Source organism: Rhinoderma darwinii, chromosome 2 (genome assembly GCF_050947455.1).
Source record: "Rhinoderma darwinii isolate aRhiDar2 chromosome 2, aRhiDar2.hap1, whole genome shotgun sequence".
Taxonomy (NCBI): Eukaryota; Metazoa; Chordata; class Amphibia; order Anura; family Rhinodermatidae; genus Rhinoderma; species Rhinoderma darwinii.
The window spans coordinates 119,371,548-119,384,963 of NC_134688.1; the positions used below are offsets into that span (position 1 = coordinate 119,371,548).

At 42.0% G+C, this 13,416-nt stretch overlaps 1 protein-coding gene across 9 annotated transcripts in view; it reads right to left on the reverse strand.

The window, feature by feature from the left end:
• Nucleotides 1–13,416, reverse strand: part of PRPF40B (pre-mRNA processing factor 40B) — an 88,113-nt gene that overhangs the window by 24,514 nt on the left and 50,183 nt on the right. For all 9 annotated transcript variants that reach the window (XR_012881389.1, XR_012881388.1, XM_075852230.1 and 6 more), the window contains 5 exons: nucleotides 7,484–7,648; nucleotides 4,548–4,659; nucleotides 3,308–3,458; nucleotides 3,023–3,156; nucleotides 2,074–2,188 (listed from right to left, as the gene is read on the reverse strand). Coding sequence is in view for 7 of the 9 variants with exons in the window: in XM_075852230.1 (XP_075708345.1) it covers nucleotides 2,074–2,188; nucleotides 3,023–3,156; nucleotides 3,308–3,458; nucleotides 4,548–4,659; nucleotides 7,484–7,648 (677 nt within the window). In the remaining 2 variants the exon portion in view is untranslated. The remainder of the gene's footprint in view (nucleotides 1–2,073; nucleotides 2,189–3,022; nucleotides 3,157–3,307; nucleotides 3,459–4,547; nucleotides 4,660–7,483; nucleotides 7,649–13,416) is intronic.

Consider the following 13,416-nt stretch of genomic DNA (forward strand, 5'->3'; position numbering starts at 1 on the left):
CAATGAGTTGTGATAATATGCGTTTTTGTCATAACTACATATGAAATCAGCGTGCTATAAAATGTCACACACTTTCAAAATAATGAAATAATGTTAATTTTATTTGCACTTTTTTCAAAATTAAAGAAGGACTTCGGTATTCTGGTTACAAGTAAGCTAAGCAGCAGTGCTCAATATCAAGCAGCAACTGCAAAAGCAAATACGATTTTATGGTGTATAAAAAGAACACCTGTGATCCCAATGTAATGTTGCCCCTCGATAAATATCTCGAATATGAGATTCAGTTTTAGCTCCACATTGTAAAAAAAATATAAGGTAGCTGGAGAGGGTTCAAAGCCAGACGACTAAATTAATAAATTGGATGGACTTATTCAGCTTAGAAAAAAAAGTCGTATTAAAGGTAATCTAACAGGTATAAATTATTTGTGGTCAAGACAAACAACTGCCATATGATTTATTAATTTCCAGGACTCTACAAAGCATCAGGAGACATTCTTTTTACGTATGGAGGAAAGGCGAATCAGACATCAACACAGAAAACGGCTCTGTACATTTACAGTAGTCAAGCTATAGAATGCCCTAACCCCAAGACCACAATGGCAGATACAATGACAAAATTCAAAAAAGGGCTAGAATAATAATTCTCAACCTTTTTAGCATCAGTACCCCTGAAAAAAAAATTCTTAGATCAGGGAACCTCAACCAATCAATTTTTTTCAAAAGAGAATAAAAGGCTAAAATCAAGTAATAAGCAAATACTTCTAAATGTATCCCGAAAATAAAGATTTTATTTGTAAGCAGAATAATAATTCACCCAGACCCCTAAATTAATTCAGACCCCAGACCAGACACCTAAATTTAATTTAGACCCCCGACCAAACCCTAAAATTAATACTGACACCAGACCCCTAAATTAATTCAGACCACAGACCAGACCCCTAAATTTAATTCAGACCAACGACCAGAGCCTAAATTAATTCAGACCCACGATCAGACCATAAAATTTATTCCGATTTGAGACAAGACCCTACAATTAATTCAGACCCCTAACCAGACCCCTAACACTTAATTCAGACGCCAAACCAGATCCCTAAATTAATTCAGACCCTGACAAGACCCTAAAATTGATTCAAGCCCCTGACCAGACCCTAAAATTAATTTAGACACCAGACCAGTCCCTAGAACTAATTTAAACCCCGGACCAGTCCCTAATTTAATTCAGACCCCAGGCAAGGGCCCTAAATGAATTCAGACCCCAGACCAGACCCTCTTCACTTTCAGCTGCCGCCGCACACAACGTCCTGATGCTGCCAGGGCCTTGTGTTCCAGGTGGTAGCTTTGCCACTGCCGAGACACTACCCTCCTCCAATGCATCTATGACGGCAGGTCTGCAGGGTCCGACAACTGCAGAACTCTTGTCGTGGTCCCACTGAACCTCGGCTGGGAAAGACTGGGCTACATGCTTATATAATGACAATTGGCATAGTGGGCCACAATTAATCAAGCAATTAAATAAATATAATTGATTGGAGAAAGATTGAACCAGAGAAGAAAGAAATCAGTATTTTCCAAATTGTCTAATTTGATCAAACTTGGAAAAAAAAATAGCCTTGCTGTCCATAGCAACCAATCAGAGCTCAACTTTCATTTCTGATACTGCCCTGGAAAAATTAAAGTTGAGCTCTGATTGGTTGCTATGGACAACAAAGCCAGTTTTACTCAGTTTTGATAAATGAGGCTTCTAGAGTTACTGTACACTTTGCAAAAACCGATAAATAATTATTAGTGAACCTCTAATTTGTGGGCCTGGTAATTTTAACCACATTTATCGATAACTGTTCCTTGTTTTGTTAAAACTAGAAAATAGCATGACACTAACAGGCTCAATTCACCTTTCTCACTCCAGTGACAACTTAAATTCCACTTACATCTGGAGCATTTGCGATTAAGGAATGTTACGTAGCGTTTAACCATTTGAAGCTCTAACATAAGTAGTCGATTACCACTAAATAATTGTCACTTCGTAAGATCGCTCTATTGTTGGAGGCAGAATTCAAAGGTAAAGAGAATCACCTGTCTGTCCTAGCATGTTAGAAAAGCGAGAGTCAGTGCTTACTGACGGGTACAGCTCCATCCAAGTAGACATGGAGTGCAACTGACCAGTTTCATGCAGCTCATCAAGAAACACCTGGAAGAAGAGCAAACAGAATAATAGTGTTCTATAATGTTACCAGAATTCCGTATAAAACAAGAAAATAATGATGGATTTGCATAAAGTATAATAGTGAAAATAACAAACCATGGAAGTGTTTGCTATGTTCAGGATACCTGGCTTTTGGTTAGATGTAAAATGCTGCTCCGTGGTAGTAATGTTGGCCAAAAAAAATTAATTCAGGAAACAGTAATACCTGGACTGCCCTCGGGTGATTAGAAGTGATAAAAAGTTGACTGGTTCTCATAAAAAATATTAATCAAGTCTAATAATATTAAAGAGGACCTGTCTCCTCTTCGGGGATGTCTATTTTAGTAAATACACCAATGAATATTCTCCATGAAATAACAATTCTGGAACATCTTTTCTTGTGACATTCCTCTGTTATTCCTTCTAGAAATGTATGAATAAATTACCATTCCTTTTGTCAAAGGGGTGTGTCCCAACAGTCTCACTGTCAGCACTGATTGGACATTGTCAGTCTGCGTAGAGACACACCCCCAACTGGATACACCCAGTTGTTAATTTATTCATACATTTCTAGGAGTAATAATGGAGTAATGGCACAATGTAGAGCTCTAAGAAAAGATGTTCCAGAACTGTTATTTCATGGAGAATATTTCCTAAAACAGACATGTCAGGAGAGGTGAGAGGGCCTCTTTAATTGAAATAATACAAGAATCCAATAAGTGTAACAATGGGACAATGACGTAAATTGATGGGTGCTCAGAAGTATGGCAGTAAATTTTACACTGAGCCTCGCCATATGAATACTATTTGTAGAATACTTGCGACGTATTTAAGATATACCTGGAAAGTTTCGCGATTTTTACGTTGCTGACGCCTTTCACGAAATCTACTTTTTTCCTTGTCCTCAACTTCATCTTTTTCCAGAACCCGGATGTGCTCCTCAAAGCAAATGAGTGCATCTTCTTTATCCATATCTAGAAGAAAATCAACACCAAGTGACTACACCCCCTAGCATTTACAGCAGAATCACTATCTTAGTACCGTATGTTGTTTTCCAAGAGTCTAAAGAATCAACCACTAATGCTTCATTCCATCACAGATTTGCCACAGGTGTTATATACTCACTCTGCAGTTCTTCATCCTCAGCAAACATTGGATTATCCATTAGGTACTGTTGGGCCTCTGACCATGTTGTTTGGAAGCTGACATTGCTCATATTATCGAGGATATTTTTCAATGCTTGTACATTGCGTTTCCTCAGCTGCTTTGCTTGTTCCTAGATAGATAGATAGATAAAACAAACAAACTTGTCTTCCACATCTCAGCTCTAATGGGTATGTAAATACTTTAGACACTTATCTGTAATAGGACAGGCTGAATAAAATACTATCTGCAAATCTTAAAAACTAATAAAAGATTAGAAATGTAAATTTTTTTTAAAAATAAATAAATGAAATGTGTGGGGAAAAAGAGAGCCCTGTGGATCTGAGAAAAAAAGAGAGAGCTAAATTGGGTAAGAATTGGGTAAGAATAATGAATTCCTAATGGTATCATTGCATTCTAGCAGAAAATTTGGGTCCTGAGAGTTGTAACCAGGATGAAGACAAACATTACACAGGTTAACAATAGCTTTAGTAAATGACAGTAACCTACCCTAGACCTGAAACCCAGAGGAAAGCCCTGAATTGTCTGTATCACATAAAGTTTCACAAAGAAACTAAAAAAAGGCACCCAAATTATTTTACACCTGTACTTTACCTATAAAACGGATAAGACTAAACTATTGTTAACAGTGTTAAAATAACTCTGTTCACATTGAGTTTTTTTGGTGTGTTTTTTGACGTGGAAACTGCATCAAAAACCACGCCAAGAAACAGCCAAAAATGCCTCCCATTGATTTTAATGGGCGGCGGAGGCGTTTTTTCCCGCGAGCATAAAAAATTGCCCACGACAAAAACAAGCGACATGACCTATCTGGAGGAGTTTTCCGCCTCAAAAATGCCATCAAAATCAATGGGAGACGGTAAAAAACGCCACGAGTGGCCACTGCGTTTTTTTGACGCCACTTTTGCTGAAATTATCTGCATAAAACGACAGAATGCTGGAGCTCAGCATCTGACAATAAGCCGCCACTATGCTTCAAAAGTGTCAATTTGATATCAACTGTCAGAATATGAAATGTAACGGAGCGAAACTTAGCAAAGGTGGACTGACAATGTCACAATTTATTGAGGAGTTCAAGTTAGATGAGTTCTTCTGTATGAAGCTCCAATATACGGTGCGAAAAAGTTCTAAATAAGCACAAATGCTATGAAGATGACATAAATCCTAACAGAAATGATGTAAAGGGAAAAAAAGTATTTACCTTTTCTTTTTTTGCAAGAAAGAATAGCACATCATCGTAAATTTCTTTGCGATCTCTTTCCGGAACAACTGACCACACTTCTTCATGTTCTCCAAACATTTGCTCAGCTTTCCTACAAAAACAGACACATTTACTGATATTGTTTTACTAATAAAAATGAACAATTTTAATCTTTAAAAAACATGTAACAAAGACTACAAGGACTTCGGTAAAGAGTTCAGTGCACTTTTCATGGATTGCTGCAATAGTTAACTGCGCATCTGAATCCTGGGGGTATGTTCACACGCTGAGTCAAAGACGTCTCAAAATACGGAGCTGTTTTCAAGGGAAAACAGCTCCTGATTTTCAGACGTTTTTGAAGCTACTCGCGATTTATTTTCGCAGTGTTTTTTACGGCCGTTTTTGGAGCTTTTTTCAATAGAGTCTATGAAAGACAGCTCCAAAAACGTCCCAAGAAGTGTCCTGAATTTCTTTTTCGTGCCCGTTTTTTACGCGCCCATCGGAAAAAACGGCCCATCGGAACAGAACGCCATATTTCCCATTGCAATCAATGGGCAGATGTTTAGAGGCGTTCTGCTTCCAATTTTTCATCCGTTTTCGGCCCAAAAATGGCCGAAAATAGGCAGTGTGAACATACCTTTACACAGAGCCTTATATCCTTATATCACACGGACGCATGTATTTCAATGGGGCCGTTCACAAGGCCGTTGTTTTAATGTACCGTGTGAAGGGTCCGTTGGGAAATAGAGCATGTCCTATTTTCTTCAATTTTCACAGATCCCTCGATAGATTCAAGCCTTTGAGGGATCTGTAAAAACGTGTGTTGCACGAGTACAATTCGTACATGAAAAACGGCAGTTTTTCATGTCCGAGTTTGAACTCGTTCGTGTGAATAAGCCCTTACTCTTGTAAACTCCGCCAGTTTTGCTCTTGATTTTCTTGCCTTTAGTTTTGGACACCTACCATTGTCATCCACATAAGCTTTCAAAGAGCCACTTCTTATGTCACCTGGTGACCCAGAAAGTCCTCCAACTCCCAATCTTATTAAAAGTAAGAGAACCTTCCTCTTCCATCCTTCTTATAAGGTGGAGATATGTTTGACTTTATGAATGCCTGTAGATTATTTAACATATAAATGTTTATCACCCTCTCAGACACATACCCTGAGCAGTTATGGTTTAAATATCTAGAAATATGCTTTATGTATAATCAGTTTTTATAAAATGTTTACAATTTGAAAAATTATACCAAGAAACAAATGCAAACACTTAAGAAAAGTCATATACAGTAAATAGTATGTAGCAAACCCAAAGCCCTAGAACAGAGAACCCCAACCTTTCGCACCTTGTGAGCCACATTAGACTTTGAGTGATAGTTGGGAGCCACAATCAACTCAAAAATGCAGGATAGACATAGTTACATGGAGAAACAAGAAAACATGAAATTGCAAACATTTTCAGATAAATATTGCATTGTGAAATTGTTTGGGAAGTTAGGATATGTCTACAATATTGTTTATTTGCATGTCGTATTTAAGCTAGTGCATATGGTTATGATCATGACTCCCGAACCACTGGTTCGGGACCACTGCTTTAGAGCATGTTACAGTTGATGTCTGTAAAATGAATGATTTTCTTAATTTGCAGATTAAGGCTGGGTTCACACACCCTATTTACGGACGTAATTCGGGCGTTTTACCCCCGAATTACGTCCGAAAATACGTCTCCAAAGCGGCAGCAAACATCTGCCCATTCATTTGAATGGGTTTTACGATGTGCTGTGCCTGCAACATGCCATTACGTATGAAATTCCGGAGCTGTTTTCTCCTGAAAACAGCACCGTAATTTCAGCCGTAACGGAGGCTGCCGTGTGAACATACCCTTAGGGTTCAAAGCCCTGGATGTATCAGTGACCACAGAGTTTAGTCCATCGTTTGTCCCTATACAGTATGAATATTGTCGACAGCACATCCCCTGTTTATACAGGGAGATGTCGTGCAAACAAATGACCACTTTTATGGCAGCATAAAAGATCATGCGTTTTCTTGTTCGTCGTCTGATTGCTGGCATGTTTATACAGGCCAACGATTGGGAACAGACATTCATACGAGCGCTCGTTCACCTGATTAACTGCCCGTGTAAAAGTGTCTTAACTGTACTGGTCATATGCGTAAAAAGGACCTGTCATACATTAATCTGCTGCCGTACCTGGGTTGCTGTTTCCCTCCAAATCTAGCGCCGTTTTTTTTATGTTTCAAGGGGCTTAGTTCCATGCTTGGCAGTGGGGACCACCCAGTTGTCAATGTATTCATAAATTAGCATATCAGCCGCCGTAATGAACGAGCTAATTGCAGAAGTACGGAGGCACCTAGCAACATGAAATAAACGGCGCTGGAATCGGGCGGAAGGCAGCAATCCAGGTTTGGTGGCGGATTAACTATTCCGGGGACATAACAGGTCCTTTTTTAAACTTGTGGATAGAAAGAAGACAGTTGAAAAAAAAGGTAGTAATGTACACAGAACTAGCGGTTTGTTTGATTGGTAAAGGGTTATTTTTGTGGTAGAATTAGGCTAAAAGATGTTGAAAAGTGGTTGAAAGGAAACTGGAACATTAATCTGTAATATGCGTAAAAAGGACCTGTCATAAATTAATCTGCTGCCGTACCTGGGTTGCTGCTTTCCCCACAAATCTAGCGCCGTTTTTTTTATGTTTCAAAGGGGCTTAGTTCCATGCTTGGCAGTGGAGACCACTGTACAAGTACAGAGTCAGTTCTCATATTGATCTCAATTGTTATTTTCCCAAATAGGTAATCTATAGTTAGCACTGTATATTATAATTTTGCTATAAGAAGAAAGAAGTTGTAACATATTGATTTAAAAAAGTTGACCCTTGAAATTGTATTATTTATTTCTGATGGGACTATATAGCTTCAGTACCTGTATCGAGTGATTGATGTCATCTTCTCATGCTGTTCTAAGAAACTTTGCAGCTTCTCTTTAGCTTCCTTAGCCCTGAGTCTAGTTTCTTCCTTCTCTTCTTTTTCACGCTGTGATTTGTAAGCATTGAATGCCTGCTTCTTTTCACTCAGTTTCGGCAGTGCACTGTGCAAAAATAGATTTGGGAGTATAACCCATCAACACAGTAAATAAATCCAGACTAACAAGCTCAACAAAATGCGGTATGTTGTGTTCACAAACGGAGACCATGGAGGCCAATCCTCCAGTTCAGAACATGTGCATGCACCCTTTTATCCTTTACCAATGACTGAATTTCAGCTGAATATGGGATAACATAAGAAGAAAAATAATATATTCATCTTTTAAATCCCCAGCTGTTCCAGCGATGCCGATCCAGTGGTCCCTTGCTGCTCTGTGTGTACACTGCTAAAGCGATGACGTCACACAGCACGTGACCACTCCAGCCAATCACTGGCTGGAGTTGTCACAACCCTAGCAATATAAACACAGACAAGTGTGAGACCCCTGGATTGGTGGCGGATTAAAAAGGTGAGTAAAATCATAACACTTAGCAGCAATTTATCTGCTTAATTGTCAATTCCAAATGGGGTTGTAGTCTGCTGGACCTCATGGACCTTGTCATGGTTGGCCTCATTTTCATGTCAGAACCTGGTAGGATTCTATGATAGGCCAATACAACCCTGTACATATATAGACTTACCCAAATCCCTTAGCATGCTGCCTATAGATATTTGATAAGTTAAGCTGATATAGGCATGACGGCATTAGATGTGATAAGTATATTAGAAGATGAGAAAAAAAGAAAAATAACATTAGTTTAACCAGGTAATTAAACCAGGTATTGGTACTTTTGGCAGTGTGGGCAGGTGCCAAGTCCTGCTGGAGAATGAAATCAGCATCTCCATAAAGCTTGTCAGCAGAGGGAAGCATGAAGTGCTCTAAAATGTCCTGGTAGACGCTGCATTGACTCTGGACTTGATATAAAACAATGCACCAACACCAGCGGATGACATGTCTCCCAAACCATCACTGACTGTGGCAACTTCACACTGGACCGCAAGCAACTTGGATTGACGCCTCTCCACTCTTTCTCTAGACTCTGGGACCTTGATTTCCAAATGAAATGCAAAATTTACTGTCATCTGAAAACAAGACTTTGGACACTGGCCAACAGTGTTGGTCCACTGTGTTATATCAAGTCTAGAGTCAACGCAGCGTCTACCAGGAAATTTTCGAGCACTTCATGCTTCCCTCTGCTGACAAGCTTTATGGAGATGCTGATTTCATTTTCCAGTAGGACTTGGCACCTGCCCACACTGCGAAAAGTACCAATACCTGGTTTAATAACCACAGTATCACTGTGCTTGATTGTCCAGCAAACTCGCCTGACCTAAACTCCATAGAGAACCTATGGGGTAATGTCAAGAGGAAGATGAGAGACACCAGACTCAACAATGCAGAAGAGCTGAAGGCCGCTATCAAAGCAACCTGGGCTTCCATAGCCCCTCAGCAGTGCCACAGGCTGATCGCCTCCATGCCACGCCGCATTAATGCTGTAATTCATGCAAAAGGAGCCCCAACTAAGTATTGAGTGCATATACTGTACACACTTTTCAGTAGGCCAACATTTCCGTATTAAAAATAATTTTTTAAATTGGGCTTATATAATATTCTAATTTTCTGAGACTAAATTTTGGGTTTTCATTAACTGTTAGCCATAGTCATCAACATTAAAAGAAAAACATGCTGGAAATAGATCACTCTGTGTGTAATGAATCTATATAAGATAGGAGTTTCACTTTTTGAATTGAATTGCTAAAATAAATATACTTTTTGATATTCTAATTCATTGAGAAGGACTAGTATAGTGCAATTTCATCATAATTTTTTTAACGTGGCAGAACCTTGGTGAATTGGATGGCTGTAATATATTTAAATTAATTTTCCTGAAAATGTTAACAACAGAAAACCTGGGTTAGGGCGTATACTGTCCATGGGCGATAATATGAAATGTGCAATTGTAAAGGTCATATCATGGATGTAAGGCTTTGGTGTTAATTTCAATGTTAAAAAATAAACCAAAACAGCCTAAGACCTTATTTACACGGTGTGTCCAAAAAATGGACTGTTTTTCATGCATATGAATGTCTGTGCTGCATCAGTGTGTTTTCCATTTGTCATCCGTTTTTCTCGTCCCTTTTTCTCCTCTGCAAGCACTTTCTGCTTTCACTTTTTTTTTTTTAATCTGCACTTATTTAGCAACTGATCAGCGAAAAACAGACAGCATACGAATGTCATCCGTGTGATGCTGTTTTTTTTTCATGCAGCCATAGACTTTAATGGGCTTCTGATCTGCAAAAATAGACTAGAATGGGGGGCGTGGCCAGCTATGAGAGTGTGAGGACGTGTTTCCCTGAGCTCCTCCACCAGCTTACCTGCAATCAGCTACCATCCTGCGTTTCCAATGGGGAAGACGTCTAAAAGGACCAAGGCATCCTCCTCTACACGTCCCGCGTCCCCATAGGGTGACATCGGGACGTTTTTCGGAAGACAGACCACGATGCAACTCCTGGTTTCACTCTGGTCTGAGGCCTGTGAGCAAGATGGCCGACCGCCATCTCTGCCTGTGCTGCCCCAGGGATCCGGGAGCACTGCACAGATGTCTGCCGATGTTTCCCTACCTCCTCAGGTGCCGATGCAGGGGACAGCGAGCTGCTCGCTCCGTTCCAGGGGCATAGATGAAGCTGGGCCCCGTGTATCCCGGCCCGCCGCCATCCGAGATGGACGCCCGGATCGCCCCACGGTCTATCCTGAGCCTGCTGCTGTGTCCCAGCCGTCCTCACCTGCTGGGGAGGCCCGGAGTGCGGGGTCTCCACTGAACTGCCTTGCTGCCGCCGTGTCTGCTTCTGGAGCCGCCGCTCCACTCCCGGTCACGTGTGGGGCCTTCCAAAATGGCTGCCGGCACTCACCATCAGGGCAGCAGCGGCCGGAAATGAACGCTTGGCCCTCTCTGAAGCCGGCACTCCTGCAGGCCTCGTCTCCGCTGCCTGCGGTTCCTCCCCCTGCAGCATCTACCTGTCTGCTGTCCGCACCTGCTATGTGCCCATCTGTAATAGAGGATCCGGGATCCGCCGACGCAGACCCTCTGGACCTGCCTCGTCCTGCAGCTGCTCCATCCCAGGAGACCTTGTCTCATCTCCTTCACGGGAACTGTGAGTACGGAGGTCACGGACCTCATGTCACCGGGCCCACTGCTGCGCCTTCAGGGTCAAAAGGCCAGATCCCCCTAGGGGTGGCCCCCTCGTGGTCCTCCGGCTCTCCATGGGGTGGCTCCCCGCATGTCCAGCCGACCACTCCGCCCTTGTTGCTCCAGTGATCTCCTCCACACCATTGGCCTCTGTCCTCCTCCCATGTGCCTAGTCAAGGTTCCGATATTTTTTCTTCCAGTCCTCCTGTCCTGGACTCTGCTCACGACCCGGACGACATTTCGGCTGTTTTCAGATTAAGTCACCCAGACTCCTCATCTGTACCTGTCTGTGAAAATCGCTAGGCCACTCTTTTGGATATCTGTCAGATAGTTCAAACGTTACCCACTAGGGCGGATATGTCTTCCTTTGCCAAGCAGATTGTGGACGAATGTAAAATGGAGTTTACACAGTTTCGTGCTGAACTTTCTTCACTCTCTACGAGAGTGGATGCTCTCGCTCATGACCGTGTCACTGACTCTGCTACATTGGCCATTATGCAATCTACCCTGCAACAACATTCTGCTCATCTGTTTACTCTGTAACAACATATGGATGATATTGAGAATCGTAATCGGAGGAACAATCTTCGTGTTCGGGGTCTGCCTGAATCTATCCCTGCTTCAGATCGTTTCTCTACTCTGTCTACCATCTTCAATAACTTATTGGGTCGTCCGCCAAATACGCATATTGAACTTGATCGTGCTCATAGACCTCTGCGCTCACTGAATCTTGATGACCAGCGGCCCAGGGATGTCATTTGTCGGATTCAGTTCTATGCCATAAAAGACTCTATACTACAAAAAACTAGACAACAACCTAGCATCTTCCATCAAGGTACGCAGATACGTATCTTACTGGATCTGTCTAGACACACCTTGGCGCAACGATCTGCTCTCAGGCCACTTCTGGAGGTACTTTGGAACCGAGGCATCATCTATAGATGGGGCTTCCCCTTTGCCCTAATGGTCCGACAAGAAGGACATCTCTACACTTTGAGGGCTACGAGTGACTTACCTGACTTCCTTCGGGATCTAGGCCTTCCTCCCATTGCTATACACGAATGGCCTTCATTGTTGTCTTCTGGTGGCAGAGGCTCTCACACAGGATGCCCCGCGCGGTCGCAGAATACGGTCTGGTCACGGCCTCGACAGGGAGCCTACACCGCCTAGAGATTCTGCCCGTTCAGCCTGATAATTTGGGGTGTACGTTGTCCTGTTTATAGACTTTAGGACTTATTTTGCTATCTGCCATTGACTTTCTAGGTCCCGGAAGTCTTCTTTCGTTCCCGATTACTGTAGGATGTCTAATTTGTTTTCTGCCTCAAGTATTGTTTTTTCCTGCTGTTCTTCCCCTCTATTTTCAGCATATCTATAATAATAGCTGTTTATATTTATATTTTTGTTATTATACGCTGGGGAGCACGGATTGCTCTTATGTATAGCTGTCTCCTTCCCCCTGTAGGTACCGGACCAACACGGCGTGCAGTCGACGCTTCCTGGTCCTTCACATTTTTTTGCTTCGTTTTTGCGGCAGTCTTGATTTTACTGCCTTTTTTGTTGATGCTTTTGTTTTTCTTTAATGCTGTGATTTCGCTCCCGAGACTGTCCCTTCCCCTTCTCTTCCTTGTGGTGATCCTGGACTCCTGCTTTTTCTGTTAATTTCGGAATGTTTCAGAGAGCGGTTCTACCTACGTCCATAGCTGACTTCACTGTAGCCTCCTTCAATGTGAAGGGGTTGAAAATGCCTGAAAAGAGAGCGCAAATCCTGCATATCTTCATAAGCGTAAGGTACATATTGAATGTTTTCAGGAGACACACTTTAAGGAGGGTCACTCCCCTGCTATTAGACACAAATTTTACACACACTGTCATTTTAGTAACAACTCACTTTCCAGATCGTGTGGAGTTGCCATAGCTCTCCGTAAATCCCTCACTCATCAGGTCATCAAAATCGTTTAAAAAAAAACATTTCAATTTCTGCATCAAAGGTACGAGAATCAAATCCCGCGTCACCTCAATCCCCAAGTACCGCATTTGTGCAACACATTGGACCGAGCTCCCTATTGTATCCACAGGCTCAACCAGGGGGTCTATCAGAAGTAGCGCTGATTTCTGCCAATTAATAGTAAGGCCAGAGAGATGCCCAAACTAATCCACTAAGGACATAACCGCTGTTAAAGAGGGTCCCGTATCTCCCAAAAAGAGCAATGCATCATCCGCATACAAGGCAATTTTATTCTCATAATTTCCATGCATAAAACCTGTGAATGCTGGGGAAAGCCGAACCACTGCTGCCAAAGGCTCTATAGCAATTGCAAACAAAAGGGGCGAAAATGGACACGCTTGTCGTGTACCCCTGTAAAGCTGAAATCTCTCCGACAAACCCCCATTAGCCCTAATTCCAGCCTTGGGACCAGAGTACAAAACTTTAACCCAGGAAATGGAAACCGGGCCTACCCCCATACTTTCAAGCGCATGCCATAGATAGGGCCATTCAACACTGTCAAATGCCTTAGCGGCTTCTAACGACAGGATGGCTCTGCTACCCATATTATCCGGCGGAATCTGTAGTCTAAGAAACAGACGCCGAATTTTAACAGATGTCGCCTTACCTGGCATAAAGCCCGTTTGATCATAATGAATA